The 20,835-nt window shown below is 32.3% G+C and overlaps 1 protein-coding gene across 3 annotated transcripts in view; it reads right to left on the bottom strand.

Moving 5' to 3' along the window:
- The window catches only part of LOC137918670 (long-chain-fatty-acid--CoA ligase 1), a 63,318-nt gene extending 43,643 nt beyond the window's left edge, over window positions 1–19,675 (bottom strand). Inside the window, exons 1-2 of one of the 3 annotated variants that reach the window (XM_068761536.1) lie at window positions 19,526–19,675; window positions 15,398–15,443 (exon numbers count right to left, since the gene is read on the bottom strand). In XM_068761536.1, coding sequence (XP_068617637.1) covers window positions 15,398–15,410 — 13 coding nt within the window. In that variant the 5' untranslated portion in view covers window positions 15,411–15,443; window positions 19,526–19,675. Of the gene's footprint in view, window positions 1–15,397; window positions 15,444–16,794; window positions 17,278–19,525 lie in introns of those variants that run through there. The other 2 variants (XM_068761534.1, XM_068761535.1) reach the window with 2 other exon arrangements.
- Window positions 19,676–20,835: the final 1,160 nt, after the last annotated feature.

Below are 20,835 nucleotides of genomic sequence, written 5' to 3'. Positions count from 1 at the left end.
AAACCCAGATCCCCTTGAAAAAAAGTTTGATCATTTTTTATTTCTTTAATATCAAAAACAAACAATGTCGTTATTTTTAAGTTATTACTTAAATATTCTGAGATTCCTAACCCAAATCGTTACCAAATATTTACTAGTTTTTGTGTTCGTTAGTATGGCTTTATTACGTTCAAGATAAAATTAAAATTGCATTTAATACCTTTACCCAAGTTGGCATTTACCGCACTTTTGAATTGTCAACTATTCTAACATTACAAGTAGTATGCTTCCACCGGTTCGTTATGCTGATCCGCTAAGAAGAGCGGAAAAGTTTAACAATATTTAATGCATACATTATAATATTAACTATGTAAATGCGTCCACAAAACATATTTAAAACATTTCGATCAACCAAAAACTGTTGAATGCTGTTATAAGATTTATTTAATAATATAATTTTAATGTTAGTATTAAAATTTAGACCCATGAAGTATTTGTTAAACTTTTTAAGTCGAAATTTAGGCGTTACGAATATAGACAATAAGGTTATGTAAATTAATATTTCAACAAACGCAACCGCAGGTGCAGGTTGAATAAAAAGGGCGAGCCCATAACAACTGCCTACAATAGCATCATTAATCCTTTATGAGGTCACTGAACCTAGTTCTCGAGTGATAGACAATGGTGGTAGTCGCGGTTGTGAGCGGAATTAATGCGTATGCACATGCAATGGGAAGCGGGAGGCGACCAGCCTTGAACTTGCTCGATGCAGTTCTCTGCGAGCGACGTATGCAGTCGCCATTTCTAGTAGCCACATCATGTTACGTACATTACAGATGCCAGGGGCACGATCGTCGCACTTTAGTGATGGGTCGATACGTAAAAATTTTAACTTTTAGAAATACATATTTTAGTAAATAATTCGGAATATTATAAAAAAGTCAACATAATTGTTTACTTGAATATTAGCTAAAATATGCAGTAAAATCAAATTACGAAATCATAACAGTCGTTCAAAATTTATCTTCGGTAACGACTAATGATTAATGCTTTTCACAATTTTTGATTATTTAATTTTTAATTTTTTTACAATTTTAATGTTTTTTATTTATGTAATCAATATTAATAATTTTAACTATGTGCGAATTCTTAAATAATTAAACTAAAAGATAAAATTACAACTTGTGCAAAATGTTTGTGAATGGTTACAATTATTACACATAAATTTTCTTCTTTTTCGGTAAGTAGGAAAATAATTATTTTTAAATTTATCATCATTATTTCAGCCGCAGGATGTTAATTGCTGGACATAGGCCTCCCCCATAACTCAGTCCATTAGTCCAATGGGACTGGTTCAAAGCGACTTCCATTTAACGTCTTCCGATGTCTGTTTTAATTACTTATCTGTATAATATATTCAAAAATTAATGGTTCCAGAAATTATTACTAACATAATAATAATACACTAATAAAAAGAGTTTTCAAGATTCAGGTTATTGCGTATTAAATTTAATTATTGTTTACTATATGCTCCTGCAGATTTTGTACTGCCTTTTTATAGGATGATTGGACATAAGTACAAAAGCTTTAAACTTTATAGAAACAAATGACAATGTAAGTTCAAACCTTTAGCTTTTTCATCTATAACAAATCAGTCTGTATTAGTTACTCATAAATCTATGAAAAAACGACAATTTGGAACATAAAATCGCCAACTATATTACTGAGAGAGAGCTCTGAAAAACTTGATAATCGAAGGCAGAGGCTCTTCACTCAGCGCGCACTTGTCGCTGTGTAGTCAGAAGTAACTATGTCCTAACTCTATATTTACTCGCCGCAAAGTGCTAAGTTACAGGAAAGCTACCAGCCTACGTCCGATTTATGGCGATGGGGACACAGACAGCGACACAACTGCGTCGTTAAATTAATATATGTTTACAAGTTAGTGCTTATTTTATCGATGCTTCGAATAATTCACTTCTTTATAATATACGACGACATGTGTCGCACACTTTGTTATCATAAATTTATCTCATTTAAATTTCTAATTATCATCAAGATCGTTATTTCAGCCGTAAGATGTCCACAGTTGGACAACGACCTGCCCGAGATTTTTTAAATTAATTAATAGGACCAGTTGAAAGTGGCTTTAACAATTTTTTTATCTAAGAAATTTGTATTACTAAGCAATCGGTGTGAAGTGGCGACTGATATTTTAAAACTTCGTGTTAAAGTTAGAAATTATGCGATAATTCGTGTTTTTTTACCAACTATTGTATTAACGATATTTGTAAGGGTTCCCAAAAAACCCGATTCTTCTTTATTGAGATTTTATGCGAATCAGGGCGCGTTTGGCTAACTATTATGTTATCGTAATTTTATGCAGAAGTATGTGTAGCGTGGATAAATTTAATATAATTTTGTATCTATATATTATTTTTGTCTGTATTTTTGTTAGATAGCTTATAAATTAAAATCTGTTAAAATTAAAAATGGTTTAAAGAAATGTTTTGTAATTGAAATAAAATGTTGCTGTGTACATCTTTAATTTATATAGATTCTAGTTTAAGGACTAATTATAATGTTTTGTATATATCAAGTTAAAGTTTTTCGTCCTTTGAATTCGTAAAATAAAATTAAATGGACTGTTCTGGATTTCTCCTGTTGACGTTCACAAGCGATCACTGTAAATGATCTAAAATAAAATGACTTTAATAAATTAATTGGCTCATTGGTGAAAAAAAAATTTAAAAAATACTATACGATAAAATAAATTCCTACCTAAGTGTTTACAGATACTGTCTAACAAACTAAAATTAGCACAGTTGTGCAGCAAATTAACATTAACATGTTGCAAAAACATTCCTTAAACAATGCTCGCATACAAATGCAGTAAAGTATTTCAGCAGGATTCACATTTGCCTTATTGGGCAATGAGCTAGCTAAACTTTGTTATCAATTTTAGAATCGATTTCCCCAGGCACGAATGCTCCAAATTTACATAAACCATAAACATTAAGAGGAGAAATATTGCGAAACATCTCAATAAAATTTGGAGATTAATAAATTAAATAACAGAGTAGATATGGATAATATAGCGCCTGCGATCAATAACATACTTGTAGTATGATGACATTAGGAGAAGGATCGTAGTCATTTATATATTTCTCTTATCATATGATAAGATATATATAGATGTACGTTGAGGGCTAGTTAAGGTTAAGGCTTGAATAGTGTAATGGAGCAGAGAGCAATAAAAAAGATTGTTACCACAGATGGAGGACTAGACAAGATTAATAATAATAAATTTAGAAAAATAACGAGCTTAGGTGATGTTACGTACAATATCAATGTTTTAAAATAAAAATATGTACAAGACATGAGATGATGTGTAAGACCAGATGGCAGACTAAGATCTTAAAGTCAATCTGTCTAAATGTGCGTTATTACAACAAGCATGTGCATGTTATGTAAAATTGGTCAAGCCGCTAAAGCAATTTCAAGGTGTCATCCTGTAAATAGATAAGAAGAGTACAAATAGAGTGGCAAACAACTAGAAAGAATGGTGACGACTGGAGAAGGCTTTCGCAAAAAAGTACACAGGTGAATCGTCCTTACTTTCGTCCATTAATAGGTATTACAATAGGTACGGGGGTTAAAAAATATTATTATGTGATACATTTTCAAACACATCGTATTTAAAATGTAAATTATAAAATTCAGTGTTATTATTAATCGTTTATATCAATATTATTATCGCGTTTTATAATTTTTCCTTTATTTCTTCGCGTAGAATACTCTTATATGGAACGAGATTATTTTCATATCATGCACCGGAATTCTAGCTTTAACACATTGGTTACCTGACACTGCTTTAAGCATTAACGTCACTGGAAATATAAATGTGAATATGAAATAATATAATGTAAATGCGATAACGTGTTGAAAACCGGATGCAATTTATAAAATACGACGGGTAAGTCTTAAGCTACAAGCATGAAGGTGTCAAATTGTTTTAGATATCTACAGGGTGATTGTTTATAAGTGATTTTCTACTAATAGACAATCACCCTGTAATGAATGCATTAAGAAGGTGACTGTATAGTTCATTTGACAGCAATTTTTAATGGTATTAGACCTATTTTCCATCACCCTTTAAAAAGTAATTCCTGTTAAACATGTAACATTATTTTTTACTGTTGAAAAGCGACAAGCCTACAACTCCTAGTAGTACCAGGTCTGCAGGGATAGATAGTAAACAATAATTATTTTTATATTGGTAGTACGAATGTTAAAAGCGTTTAATTACTTTATTATCCATCGAGAGACACCCCTTATTAAAGGTAAAAGGGCAGTAAATTCACCCTTTTAAAACTTTTATACTTGATCAATCAACCTGTATACTTCTGGAAAAAATACAATAAAAGCCATAATACTCGTGAGTAAAACAGTAAGTCAATAAAAAGCTTAAGTAAATTTAATCATATAGACCAGAAAATTAATCTTTAGATTTTTATTGTGCGGTTAAATTGAATGAAGAATAAATCATTATTTAAACGTAATGGGCATAAGATCTGAGTAAGCAACAGTAGGTTGTAGGTTCAATGACCCATCAACCGGTCGAGCTTAAAGCTTTGTTGAGCGAACAGACCAAGGCAAATTTGGCCCACTTTTGCAAGCTGTACCATTATCATATACAATATATAAATAATTATGAATTACTAACGTCTCTTTCGTTCTTTAGTTGATTATGCATGTATAAATTTCATAATATTGTATGACTTTTAGTCGAATCGAGATATTTGAGGAAGATTAATTAAAATATTTACTATAATAAATATATAAATAGCAAAATATATAAAAAATTAGCTTAACTAGATTTCTGTTACAAAAATTTACTCGTCTGAATGATGTATATAATATAAATAGAATTGAATTACTTTGAAATATTTTAATTAGAATACAATTTTTGCAAATTTATGAATTACCGTGCGTATGAACAGAAAATAAACCATCGAAGCTGCGGCTACATTCAATAAACTGCAGTGTACACATTTAGATTTATAACAATAGGGCAACTTTTTGTAGTCGCCTCCAAAGGAACGATGATATCAGAGACTGAGCATCTTAAGGATTTCAGAGTTCCTTTGTTCTTCGCATTATAATTGTTGATAGCGGACGTCTGAGATTTCTTTTTTGCTTAATGAGCAGGTAACAATGAAATAAATTTCTTCAGACGAATGACCGCCATACAATTAATTAAAAAAATTGTGGTCAAGTTTGTCGGACGATTTGATAAACGTACCGCGTGCCTAGACATTATTATCAGATTTTCTGAATAACGCTATGACATTTATTGTATGTTTTTAAGTGGATGGATGGATACAGAATGATTAGAAACTAGTGTAACATCTTTAAAGGAGTAAATGTATAGCTTATTTGCTGACAATTATTGTATGGTACACTGTATTCAAAAATCAACAGCTTCAGATACAATAAATAACTTTTGATTACAACATATAAAAAAATATTATTGTTTACTATCCGCAGACTTTGTACCGCCAGAAGTTATTACCTTGTATCATTTCTTGGTAGGGCCTCATGGATATCCAGATCACTCTATAAAGCGTGATTGGGAATAGGTGTGAAAGCTTTAAAGGGTAATGTATCTATATATTCACCCATTTTAAGCGTAAACTATTTATTTCCTATTAATATAAATTTATTTATTTATTTACACTTTTTCGTACATACATAGATAATAACTAAAAGAATAAACATTTCATATAGAGGTACAAGAGGCGGTCTTATCGCTAGAGGCGATATATAAACATACTTCTATATAAATATGCACATAATAACTTCCATACAAATAGATATATTTCTATACACAAATATATTAATAACTCAAAATAATATTAACAAATTTATAACAATTACGCAATAAATTGATCATTAGATTTCAATAATAACAGACTTCTTTAAAGCTGGTCTCTGTGTGCGAGCGCAGACTGGTTGTATTAATCTCCCCTTCGCGGTTACTGTGTCGGGTAACGGTGCATCGGCAGATGGAGCCGGGCATACATTCAATCAAAGATCAAGCCCTTCCAGACACGTACAATCCCTGGAAGAGGCTTGATGTAAACACATATATTGCATTCACATAAATTGCATTGAAATCTTCTGGGCATTATGAAACAATGCAACTTACATTTAACCCTTTGAGCTTTTGAAAAGCCTTGGAAAGTCAAGACATTGGATAATGGACACTTAAATATGTATTTATATGGTTGATTCCAACTGCCAGTTTCATGATACTACTCGAACATAAATTTGATGAAAAATTGCAATTGTTTTAGATTATAATTCGTTAGTTATTTACCTTAGTCACTAATGTCAAAATTATTTTATGTTTGGAAACATTACGACGAAACTACGACAGTATTACAACGGTTACAAAATAAGTGGACATAATTATATTAATAAATAATATTTTCGCCTTAATTAATGTTATAGAAAATTCATTTAACATTGATTCATTTAAGCGATTCATTTAAGAAAAAGATTAAAAAGTTTTATTATATTCTGCACAATGTTTTTCATGCGATATTGTGGATAATTGAGCTGAAATTTTATTTTTACAATTATTTAATACCGTTAATTATTTCACATTTTATTGGAAAATATATTTTTAAGCGGGTTAAATATTTAGAAAGCGTAACGAGCGATTTCTTGGAATTATCTAGAAGTTACATAGTGGTTTTAATTCTTCAGAAAAATTTTGTTATTTCGTAAAACAAATTATTAGTTTAAAAAAACACATTAACATATTAAGAACGTTCATACCTACTTGAAACACTGTCAACATTTGAATCTTTGGAGCCACTAGATGTTGAAGTGACGCACTGAGCTGACGCGTTGTGTCACGATCACTTATGCTTATGCGATGTTTGTAACCCACATTTTCAATAAACGAACAAAAACCTACTGACCATTGTTCTCATTGTATCTCGTAATTGATAACATAAATTACAATAAAACCATTATATTTGTTTTAACAACACACACACATCCTTATGAAAGCTATATACATCACATACTATATACCTTCCTCAGTACACATGATTCGTCTTCAAGTAAAACTATGCAATTAATATTAAAATATTTTTAGCTAAATGTTATTGAACTTATGCCCTATGTTTCTCTTTAATTAATTATTGTTTTAATGCAATAGGAACAATCTCGGTATATTAAATAAATGAATGTCACGAATAACGTCGTACTGCTACTTTTACTTAATACGGTGACTTTAATTAATTTAAAGTTATTCTTGAAATGAAACTAAATATAACTTATACACATTAAATATACATATCGCTAAAACATTAAAAACACATTCATTTCAACTAACGCAAGTAGCTATATTTGAACGTTTCAGTCCATAGACGCCTACTGGAAGGCATATGCCTCCTCGAAAGATATCTATGGAGGGATATACCATAATCGCCACGCGTAGCAGGCGGGTTGGCGATCGTAGTGTGATATCAAGGTACGCAGAGAACGCTGTTGCTCATGCTCTAGAAACTTATTTGTACACCGAAACAATCCTATATAATTAATGCACAAAAGTAAAAATTATACAAGGTTTCCTTCCAGGAATCGAAACCGCAACCTGTGATCACAAGTCTCAGTTCTATCGCTGGGTATACCAGCTATACTTACGTAAATGTAATATCTTATTATTAGTTTATAGCAAAATAAAAGTAATTTAATTATGTGTGCAACGTTGAACTAAAACATTATTATTAGGATTCACGTGTGTCGAACAAATAAAGATTTGTTACAGCGTTTTTGATTAAATTTTATTTAACAATTTAATATAAAAACAGAAAACGTACACATTAATTCATCTATTTCAGTTTATAGTGAAAAAAAAAACAATTTCTGAAGTAAATTTAGAATAATTGACTAATGTAGAATTTACATGTTAGTCCCATGCGATTTCCACACATATTCAAGGACCATAATTAAAGTTTGCCTGCATAAGAATATTTCCGTTTTTTTTTTTAACTATGTGTGATTATCAAGCACCCACAATCGTTAGATTATAAGAATAATTAACATTCGTTACAGATTGCAACAATATGAAATAAATTTTCTTTTTGACTTTAGTAATGATATTTTTTGTTCCTGTGACATTGATTCCAAAAGTTATGACAGCACCTTCGCCAATTTAAGATAATAAAAAATGTACCGTTTCCGACACCGTTGGCACGTAAAACAGGAAGTCTTATAGCGAACAGAGCGTCCGTTCTCATTAATTATCATCACCGAATTCGTTTCAGAGGGCCATTGTTGAAGCGGCGCTATGATGGAAAAATAAAATCGTATGTTCCGTTGTGGCGAGAACAACGCGAGGCCGTCCGATCATTTTTTAATAAAAATAAATTGAATGCGCGGACAAAAAAATAGTTTGATCACGAATCGAATGCGTAGCCTCGATTTAGTAGCGATAAAAAACTATCAGTACAGTTATCTATCGAATCATATCTCTTGTGAGGCAGGACCGGACTCACGGTCGCGGGGTCAATGTACTACACATCTGATGTGATTCGGCTTCTCATTTTGCGGAATAACGTAATTTTTATGTGACCTAGCCATCGCAGAATACTTGACCCGCTCAAATTTTTTACAATTTTTTTGCATTAACCACAAGCAAGAGGGCAATAAAGGCTGCAAATGCGGGCGATTTTTAAATTTATTGTATAAGAGTTGTGGTGACCTCCGTCATTTTTTCCACACTACATCGTAAAAATAAGTATTAAAATATGTTTTCTAGAGAAAAATGGCGTATCGCTCGCCACGAGGCCAAATACAGATAATAAATTTCACATTAACACATTTTAAGTACATTGTTTGCTGTTCTTTTCGTGACGTTTCTATCCTCGCCTGGCAGTGTGATTTGTCAACATTCTTGCTATTAGCTTGTTGATGTTACGCTTTGTGACACCTGCGTGCTCCCAAACAGTCACAGAGTGGGTTTAGACTGTAATGTATGCACCAGGCGAGTTCACTGCAGGTTGTTACCTTAAATAAATATTATTAATAAGATGAACAAAAAAATGTTTAAATATTTACCATCTTCAGTCTTAAATCAAATTATGATTATTCAAATACGATAATGAGCTAGGAATTTTCTCAACATGCAGTATCTCAACATTGATTTGTTTTCTATTGATTTAAAAGATCTGTAATAAACTATTGCAATAGAAATTTTTTCTTAGATTTTCCGACTCAATCTTTCTTATAATTTTTTATTCGACGGCGTTGTATTTTTAATACTGTTAATAATCACTTTTTTAAATCTATAGAAAACTTCACCAGATTTTGTAAGATTTTTTAAATTTGCTAATTTCTGTTCTTCAAATAATAACGATTGTTACAGCGGAATTGTCGGAAAAACCCAGTCAACTTTGAATTATTTGTTATAGAAGAACATAACAATGTAAAAGTTATTTGACGAGAAATCTATCTAATCCGAAGTTTAAATGTCTACTGTCAATACTGCCTACGCTATTCTATATTATTTTCGAAAATTTGTTCTGAGGTTTTTACGTATTAGGTCACCAATAGCTACAGCGATCTAATATTCTTATGCATGTTTATCTAAAGCATTTATTAACTACAGAAAAATTATTATTGAATCGATAATATAGAAAAAAGAACTAACTTGTCTATGAAAAGGGTCCATCTCGATAACTTATCTATTAATAATTAATTAGCATAAATATGAATTTTTATATTCGCATCTAAATAAACGATCTGCTGTTAATAACTTTTGAAAAACGGTTTTCGCTCAAACGGTGTTTTCCTTTCTAGATGACCAAACAAGTATTTGCAAGTGGTGTTTTTTTTTTTGTAAAAATATGATTGCTGTTGCCCTATTAGCATTTACAAATTCTCATTTCACACAAATAATGCGTAGCCCAAACTACGTTTTTTATATGAAAACTCTTGAAATGTAATGGCTCTTAGGAACTTCGGCTCAGACCGCTTCTACTTTTAATATTAGGAGCCCTGCGAACTCTCAGATCGTTTGGTTGGACGTTCCATGAAGCAACCTGGCACAAGGTCTCCCGAGAGGGAATCCTGGCCTCGGCTGTAATTCAGAACTCGAATAACATTCTAACTCAAAGGCGACTGAATGCCGAACCTCGACTTGCTTGGATACTACTACCTTAGCTCTAAAAACATTAGCTGTGAGAGGAGTAAAGAAGTAAAATCCAGCAACGCTTATATCCGTAAATATTAAGGATTGCCCCGTGCAGTTTACATGCCGACCTCGCCCGAGGGCGGCTTGTGAGAGCAGTTTACACTTGTGCATTGCAACGGAAAAATTAAATAAGGATCATGCTCAACAATTAGCAGTAGTAATTTTGCGTTAAAAATATTTTAATATAAATGAGCCTATGAACAGTGTACACAAAAATGACTTTGTATCAAGTGAATGTATAGTTTTTATTTACTAATTCAATTGTATTTTAACTGGAATATTGGAATTCAAAGGTTACAAAGTTACCGAATTTAATACGAGTTATTTGCTTTAGGGGTTTAATCGAGTTCGTAAGTTATATGGTTCTTGTAGAGACATGCCGTTTCATAAATACAAAACCACTAATATGGTTAAATACGACGTTGGCTTCTTCGTTTCTTCTCGTCATCTTATACGTGTAAGAGATAAGTAATATCATAAGTAAATAAGAAAGAATGAAAGATTACACCAATTCTATATGATAAAAAAAGGAAAATCTATAATATTAAAACATTAGCCCTGATAGATTCGGTACTATCAAAAGTAATGGGTCTATCACAGTCACACACAAATATCAATTGAAAAAATAAATAAAAACACATTCCGGAGTGATCGTTTTATTTATCGATTTAATACCTTAAAAATAACGATTGCAAATAAAATAGTTTTGTATTTTATGCGCTCTATAATATAAATAAGCAAAGGTTATCTTAATGCTTATTTGCTTTATTTGACTGCAAATATCTGTGTGTTTTAATAGAAAAAAAATTTGTTTTCACTATTTCTTCTTTTCACGTACGTTAATAAAAAAAGATGAACGATGGAATCGTTTTCGAGCTTTTCTTTCAAAAACACGTTTAGCGGTTACTTTTTTTATATAGATAAGTACTAAATTCTCCACCCGAAAACAAGCATGCTTTAGATCACCTGTTTTGAATATTTATGAACGAAAGTTAAATACTAATGTAAACACCATCGATACGAAGTAAGTTTCAGGTTTAATTCTCTTATGCCACAAACATCGGAATATTCCAATTGTTAAAGACACTGTCTTATTTAATATATCATAATATTTCTTCCTATAATGGAAATTTGTTACAATTAAACATTGTCTATTGTTACCTTCTTGGATATTGACAGCTTCATTGAACACAGGGAGCAAAATGGCGTGGTAAAACCCTCAAGAATATTGTAATATTGAATAATATTGAAATTTATTCTGTAATCTAAGACACATTTGTCACCTGTATTATATGAGTAAATATAGTACGTACTATTTTAGAAAAATCATGTATATCTCAATGTTCAATTCCTATGAACTGCCACGCTCTCATCGTAATGTAGGCGGTGGCGGTGGCTGCGGATCCGGTTGCTGTGACCCACAAACCCCGTGCTCGGGCCGCGGTGACCGACAACACGGTCTCGCTGTAATTGCATCGGGTGCAATGACCACAGACCTTTTCCGGCGAAACGCCAAATCAAACGACAACCGCGTCACGTTTCAAGCGACGATAGAATAGCTCAAAGATTTTTTTACCTTTTTTTTCGTAGTAACGACCAGGGCAATCAACTAATGACGACCCATTTATAACAGTACATTGCTATACAGGTTTTTGTGAATAAATTCCTCCACAGCACTTTGTTTACCCTCAAGCCATGAGATGGTACGTGTCATTACCCCAATAATTTCACTTCTTAAGAGCATAACATTGAACAAATTACAAATCACTTGACAATAATAAGGATTCGTCTATATAAAGGTTGGAATTTGAACCTGTTACTGAAACAGTAACACTTTCATGCCAATGAGAAATTATTCATAAAGCCATACTGTAGTTCATATTTGCCATGATTAGTTAAGTATACAACCAACCATACTATCCATACAACTTAATTATCTCCCTGATACGAAATATATGGTTAGACACTACTGAATAGATGATATAATTGCTGAATACTTTCCTATGTTTATGTAGCTCGGATCTAAGTCTGGTGTCTATGTATGCCTACGTTCTACCTTCTATGAATGCCTACGTTCTTGACGGATATTATTCTGTAGTATTAGGTGTTGATTATTTAGACTTCGATTACATTCATCTGCTTCATCATTTGAGTCATAAGACGTTCTTTGCTGTACACGAAACAGTCATTTGTTTACTGTTTAATAAAATTGCAGATATGTTTTCATGCATTATCGTTGTTTGAAGCCAGAAAACTTCATTTTTTTTAAAATTATCCGAGAACAGTTTATTCCTTAATTAATTTACATATATACAAATATGGTATAGAATGTCAAGTAAATCTTGAAAAGTGGTCAGCATCATTATTTCGGACGAGACATCTGTTGCTGACTTGACTGGAAGCAGCCTGCATCCAAAGTTATCCGATGACCTGAACGAAAGATGTCGACCGAACGAACTGAAATGTGTAGCTTCTCTTACGTTTACATTTTGTTATAGTAATAACCCGATAACGACTTTTTTAAAAATATTGTTAATAATGATTATTTCTCCGAGACTTGTTTCTGTTGGAGTAATATTTTATGTTGATATGACTAGCAGTCTGACAGATGGATTCATTTATTCACTTGTAATCTTCGCCAGATGCAATAGTTCCTGTTCTCTTATTTTCATCCAATAGACATCTGCTGTAATGCATAGGTCTCCCCAAAGATTGCCACGACCGTTTTTGCCCTGCCCCCATTTTGCGACTTTAACTATGTTCATCTAGTAGTTACCCGCGTCGCGTTACCAGCTCATGGCCGCTACTCGAGAACTTTCTGATCCCTAACGGCCATCGATTGCACGAGCGATTTGCCCCGCCCATTGCTACTTCACACAAGCAATTCTTTGACCTACGTCGGTCACCTTGTTTCTTCTGCGGATCTGCTCATTTCTGACTCGATCTCAGAGCAAAACTCCCAACATTCGATCTCAGAGCAAAACTCCCAACATAGCTCTTTCCGTTTCTCTCTGCGCGACATTCAGGCTTCGTACAAGCCCCACCGTAAGCAATAGGTATTTTGGACGAGATGTTTCGATCCAACGAATACAATAGAATTCAATGGAGCATTTATACTTGCATATATAAGTTTTTAATTTCTTTAATAGTAACAAATTTTTGACTATGTTGAAGGCACCGAAAGTCATGTAGAAGTGATAAGAGCGGGTCAATGTGGCGCGATAATATAGTACACAATAGATTTAAAAAAAAAACAGAACAAAATTTTTTATTGGGTGGGAGTTGTACGCTTCATTTATGTTCCCTTTTTTATATAATGGCTTCGTAACTTTATAATTCCAATAAGCTGCAATAAGTTTTATGACACGTTTTTAGTACTAAAATTATATCCAATTAAACAATGATGCTAATAAAAGGTAAACTGTTTTGTTAATAATATACATCGCTCAACTTCAATTTACTAGGGTATGCAAAAGAATATGTTTGAGACCTTATTTACAAAAAAAAAACTAAAACGGTCAGAAGAATATCTTATGAAATGATAATCCTTGGAAATTCAAAGAGATCGAAAACAAATCTTTAAGAGTTTTATTTTAACTTTAAAGTCCCTCGTGGCTTTAAAGGATGCTGTTATATATTATATATGAGTTCAATCTGATTCTAGTTACAATTTAATTGCACTCTCGGTATTTTTCTCATGACGTACATTTATGATCACCGTAAATGATCCTGAGTGGATATATAAATAAAATGAAATAAAGTTGTGCAAAGTTTTTCTCTACAGTAAAAGGTATCGTTATTACCATAGTTGTTTTAGAAATTATTGATGGAATAAATCTTGTAACCTATTCAGCTACAGTAAATTGAGAAAAAGAACTAGTTTAAGAATATCTTTATTGGTTATAACAGATAACTTATCGGTATGACATATCTGATATTATGATAGACAGAACCAAATCTGAGTAATTGGTTCACTGATGTGCCGTGTTGAAGGTTACGTCAAAGTTTCAGTGTCTAATAATTTATAAGATGATATAATCCCAATCATAAATACGAATTCAGAATTCAAGACAGATTAAGGGTTTATCGAATGGCAAATATCCAATAATTGGTTTGAAAACATTTTCTCTAAATTTTATTAGAACCTACAAGGCTCTAATAAAGCAGCCAGCATAAAAAGTAGTACTAATGTTTTTATAAATTAAATAATATTAGTTAAGTTTTTGTACCAATTGTATATACAATCATTATCATCATTTCAGTCGTAGGATGACGTATGTAGGACGAAGGTCTCTCATCACATGTTGGAAACTGCCTGAATCTAGCGTCTTCTAGCAACATTCAAAAGGTCTTTTTTTCATCTTACGAGCCGACATCGTACGTTGTACTTGCCGATCCATGGTCTTCACATCAGAACCTTAAAACCCAAGCGTCAGTCTATTCTCTGGCCTGCCCAACGTTTAGCTTAACATGCTTTAGATGGGTAAAGATGAGATATTTTGTCTTTAGACATTTCATTGATGATGAGCCGAAATGAATCATGATGAAATCGTAAAAGTAGGCTGAATGGAATACCATAAAAGAGCGCAGTATGTGTTAATATTATATAAAAATAACTGCATTAATAGACCAATGTATAGATTATATTGTATATGTTGATTTAGGGGGATGATAGATATACCAAAACTTTTCTTTCCCAGCCGGAAACTTAAATGTTATACCACATGTCCGACCTCCGAATCATTTCCTCGGCGGAAAATTCAGGGTAATTCGCTGTCTGCATCATTTAGCCCCGCAGAGGGGCGTTATTTAATCCTGCTTCCGCTATAAAGCCCCAGAAGCACTATGCAAGCGCCTTTGAAATTAAGATAGTCTACAAAAGCGTTCTCCTAGCTTTGACAAAAGACGTTGACTGGTGGTCTGCTATAGCCCATGCATCGCACCAGTATCGGAAGGTAGTCTCTTAAGAGGAGAAAAGGAGAGGGGGGGGGGGAGGAAGGTCATAAATGGAAAAATAATCTACTATAACTATGTAGATTAAACGTATTTGTGTCTGCCAAAAGATTTTTCTTATAAATTAGATAATTGTGTGAATAAATTGTTACGTAAATTCTAGATATATTTTAGTTGAATAAGAATACTTACATTTCGACATCATGAGGACTGAGTAGTTCCGAAAGCTTTTTCAAACCTTAAAAAATACACAAAGTTTAAGTTAAAAATATTTTAAAAAATTATACATGTAGCGACATTCAGAACGAAAATCAAGAAATTGTTAAAGTTAAGTTGACGGCTTGTAACCAAAACTAGTCTAATTTACAAAATATATCAAAAATTTGTCTCGTCTACTACCGTCTGAGTGTAAAGATTCGCGTCAACTGGAGAAACGTAAGAGTTTGTTAAAAACAGCTCTTATCAACAAGTAAAAAGTTACGTAGACACTATAGGGCAGAAAGCACATTAAAAAGATTAATGCTGTTGACAATTACTTGTTGTTATAATTGTCAATTGTTTAGTTAATTACAAACTGAAGTTTCTGGAAGCAATTTAAACAGACCGTTGATTTAGCTAAGACCATCTTTAATAATGAAGAAAGCACATATAATTAAACTAACGAAAATTTTAATTTTTTTTATTACACGATCAAAATTTGTAGTTAATTCAGGTTCTCTGTTATGTAACATTTAAATTAAAAATTATATCAGACCTAATTTTTAATTTTGCTTTAAATTATGGTTTCGTGAATATTACGTTATAAACTTAGTTAATCTTTTACTGTTTTTAACTTCTCAATTTTAATAAGCGCCCAAATTGCTATAAAAAAGCATTTTGTTTGGACCATTTTCCAATTATAAATTTAGCGTCTTAAATAAGCAAATAACAAAGTATATCTGAATATTTTTTTAACCACGGGTTCCAGGTAACAGGGCGTAGAGGGCATCTGGTCTAAGACCTCTTTAAAGGTAGCGAAACTCGAGGGCTCCTGGGGAAGCCAACCCGGGCCGCTACATACTTTTTTTTACTCGATTTAATCTTGAAATTCATTCCACTACTGCATATGTAATGCTAATATGGGTTAATTTAATATATTATTGTTTCTCAATTAAAATTTCTAGCATTATATTCATATTAGTTACTTATTTAAAGTAAGCGAATAAAATAAAATATTACCTGTTTGACTATAATTTAAATAAAAAAAATAGTTAAATATTCATTTCATTTAACAATATTCAAGTGTACGTGCTGACGTATTGGATTTTTTATTTTCAAATTATAAAAAGTTAAATAAATATTCTAAATGTAAGTATGATAAAAAGAAACTTTTAAAAGAACTTGGGTTGTATTTTTCTAAACGTGAATGGCCTTGCAGAAGTTTTTATGCCAAGGGGCGTTTGGCACCCTTACCGCGCTACCTGTTTTGGAGCGGTGAACGTAGTTGACGAATCGAACCATATTAACATTATTATTATTCAAATGACTAAGACATTTTATGATTTATTTTAAATATTCTATACATTAAAAAAAGATTTATGTATACTTACTCGAATGCCTTATTCAACCGCGTAGACCGGTTTTTTGCGACTTTCTTTACCACTTAAATTGTATACACTACGTAAATTAAAACTGTACACATTGGTTTGGACATTAAAATTACATAGTTTTGTTTTATTGATTTCCTTTATTTGTTAATTTGAAATTTTTATAAAAATGTAAAAGTTAGCCTGCCGCATTACGGCTATGTTCTACAATACACTACCGCTTTTGATGGCCATGTATAATGCGTAAATTTCTATTTAAAAAGAAGTTCTGCGCCTGCGTAAGAATTTTAAGGTTATTGTTTGTCCCTTTCGTTATCAGGGTGCGGGACAAAGAAAGTAATATTTGGGCTAACTGGCATACTGACATGCGCTTTGTTATTGATAAAGAAATGAAAGCGGGAACTGTGAGTGATAACCCAGAATATTAACTTAAAATTAATGAATAAACGTTGTATTAGTGTATAAAATATTACGAAATATAACGTTTAATAATTTATTAAAGCAAATATGAAATAATTGTTTTGACCATCGATTGAGATGGGTCTATAAACTTATAAACTTAGAAGGACCAGGGGGATCCGATGGCTTATAATACGCTGGATCAGGCTGTGGACCAACACGGGAGCGCAGAGCGCGAGTCAGATGCCAGCACCTTCCATACATCGGTTTCTGATGAAGCAAACTATCTTTCATTCGCCATCCATATTCCCAACAGGAACATTCAGGGAAGTAATATTTCTTCTCAGGCCACTGTCCTGATCGAACCTTCATATACTGTTTTCTACCAAATTCTGGTTTTGGTTTGTAGATGATTTCATTAATTTCAGGATCAATTGGACGCATAACGGGATCTGTTGTTAGATCTTCATCAGGTCTTGCAAGTCTCGGATCTTCTTTCGGATCTCCGAGATTGATGTCCACTATAGAATGACCGCGACGTAAATGTTTAACACCGGGTATAAATGTTCCATCGCGTATAGGTGTTCTCCTCCTGTTATATCCAGCAACGACGTGATCTCTTGTCGTTGTGGCCATTCCTTCAATAATATTATGAGCGATAACATCAGTTTCGAAGTAATTAGTCGGTGGTCTATTAAGAGTCGCAGCTTGTTGAATTTTCTCTCGATGTTTGTGAATCCAATTAAGACGTAGTCTGTTCTCTTTTTCATAATTTTCGATAAGAAATATTATCACTGCTGGGTTTGTAATATCAAGTAAAGGCATTTTAATTATATACAACAATATTTGGTACTAATAGTATGGTAAACAAATACTAAATAAATAAATATTTTAATGTGACATTGTTTGTCATATTTGTTTCTAGCTCAAAACGGTCAGTTAAAAAATATTGTAAAAGTATTTACTGTATCTATCATAAATGTCACCGTTGCCGCGTTCCACGATACTTGTAATACTGGTATCTTGCCCCGCATTATTAAATGTCATTCACGTAAGTAAACTTAATAAAATTAAAAAAAATGCTCGAAGTAACTTTGCAGCCACATTTTATTCAGAATAAATGCTCAAAAATAAAACATAATTAGAAGTAGGTGCTTTCAGTAAACCTAAAAACGTGGATAATTGACCGGATAAAGGTCGTTCGGTTAGTTCGAAAAAACACGGTAAAGTTTATTTCATGCAGTTTACTTTAAATAAGTAAAGCTACTGAGTACCTAATTTGCACTTATATTATTCCAACGAGTAATGAAAATAAACGATTTTTTATTTCCTTGAGACAAGTGTGCCATTTGCCTAATGTCAAAAACACGTTACGAAAGTCGGCACCATGTGGTCTACTGATGTATGTATTTATATTGCTTCAATCTGCATTAATAAAAATAAAATATTTTTAAAGATTACATTTGGTCCTTTGCGATCCATAGGTCCTATTTTTGGATTCGGTTATGTTTTCATATTTTAAAGTAAATAACTCATACTTTTTTATATTTTATGGTATTACGTTCCACGTTCCGTCGGATTTTACGATTAATGTTTGTCACCAGTGCTGACTTAGAGCTTTAAGGTATGATCTGTTTAGGAGATCCATAAAAGAACGGAAGTAACCGTCACCGTACAGTGGATTGGCATGTTGATAGTGGGCGAATCACATAGCGAGTAGAACACAAGGTCTAGAGACTATGGACTGGCAAATGCAACTCAGGGCACCCACCCTCAAAGTGGCTAGACGGTCGTGTTAATTTTGACGGAAGAAGCTTCGTACCGGATCTAATGAAAATCTATGGATAAGGCCTATGTTTATGTGCAATGGATGTCTTACGGCTAAAACTATGACCACGGGGAACCTACTTAGTTTTACGTCACTACGGCGGATAATCCATAGAGTTTCTGGAGGCAGAGACCTTACAGATGGGACCTAGATTTGGGCAATCATTCAAGACGCGTTTAGAATTCCAATACGACTAGTTGTTATTATAGAATTATTATAAAAACGCGCATTGCAGTGCTATAAACGAAAAAATTAAATTGAATAATTATTATTACTGTGCTTGCGTCATGAAACAAAACGATAAATTTCGATTATTTTATACAAATACACTGGCTATATTTATTATTATAAGAATTTAAGTAAAGATTAGATGGTGTCGTCGAATTTCACCGCTTATCCTGGCTACGTGACCAAAACACTTAAAAACCCTCTTTGTACATATAATGGAAAGGCATGTGAACACACGTATATAAGAAATAAATAAATAAAATTTCATAAAACGCTTACCTTACAGTAACCTTGAATGTTACAGTAGATGTTTCTACCAGATAAGGCTATCGATCCTTAAAATTAACAGCGAATGATAGACATTCTCTGTTTTAAAAAAGTTCTTAATGTCAAGGTCTCCTGAAAAATATTCCGTTCAATATTTCCGGACATAAGGTCAGTATTAAACATAACTGTATTCAAACCACCGACTTACAAAACCAAGTTAACGCGTAAGGTCTAAGTCTACCCTCAATGCTTAAACATATTCAATGTTAGTTTATTACCAAGTAAAAAAAATTAAGATTGTTATTGGTATTATATTATAAGGTTAATATTTAATTTAATTCTATTTTTATTACATTTTAATTTCGATTCAACATGAAATTGAAAGTATAGATCTAATTTTTAATAGATTCGTACGAATGTTGTTCATGTCTATAGTAGATATACATAGTTAATACTGCTATAAAATCATTGTTAACTGAATGAGCTTATTTTGTTGGCATGTCTTGTATATAGGTTGATTGGTTATAGATTTTAAAAAGCTTTAAAGAAGCGAATGCATAGCTCATTTGCTGTCACTTATGGTAATACCTATACGAAATTCAATGGTTAGAGAAATAATTAATATCTTAATTATAATATAATAAAAGAAGCGTTTATTAAAAATTCGAATTCACGCAAATTAAGGTCAATTACTGTTTACTATCTGTCCCTGCAGACTTTGAACTGCCAGAAGTTATATGCCAGTCGTATTCCAATAAAAAAATTCAAAATATTTCCGGGCGATCCCTTTATACACAGTAATTGGAAATAAGTATAAAACTTTAGAAGCTGTGTGCTGACAAATCAACAATACATTCACCCCTAAAAAGCTTTTACACACATAACCAATCACACCGTAGAACAATGTCAAATATCAAATAACGTACGCGACGAAGTAACGACATTACTAGGCTAAAAACTTCTTTATTCTATTAATAAATCACTTTCATGATAGCAATATATTTGCGCATTACTATTATACACACAAATGCTTGTTATTGAATAAAGGCATAATCTTTATTAATTCAATTTGTTTATGTTTTTGACATGTCTTGTAAATAAATAGTCTATTCAATAACGGAGGTCAATTTTTATTTATTTTTTCTCTAAATGCTTCTGAAAATATTATAAAGATTACAAAAATTCTATATCTCGGTATACACTTGGACAAAAGGTTGACATGGAAAAATCTGATGAAATCAAAGACCGATGAGTATCGTCGTTATTATACCTTATAGACGTTCACTGCAAGGCGTAGGCCTTCCCGAAATACATGTACATGT

Source organism: Battus philenor, unplaced genomic scaffold (assembly GCF_028537555.1).
Source record: "Battus philenor isolate CCGP_79_NKW_IND1 unplaced genomic scaffold, ilBatPhil1.0.hap1 SCAF_15, whole genome shotgun sequence".
Classification (NCBI taxonomy): domain Eukaryota; kingdom Metazoa; phylum Arthropoda; class Insecta; order Lepidoptera; family Papilionidae; genus Battus; species Battus philenor.
Note: the sequence above shows the minus strand (reverse complement) of the source record. Positions and strands in the feature narration are given on the sequence as shown.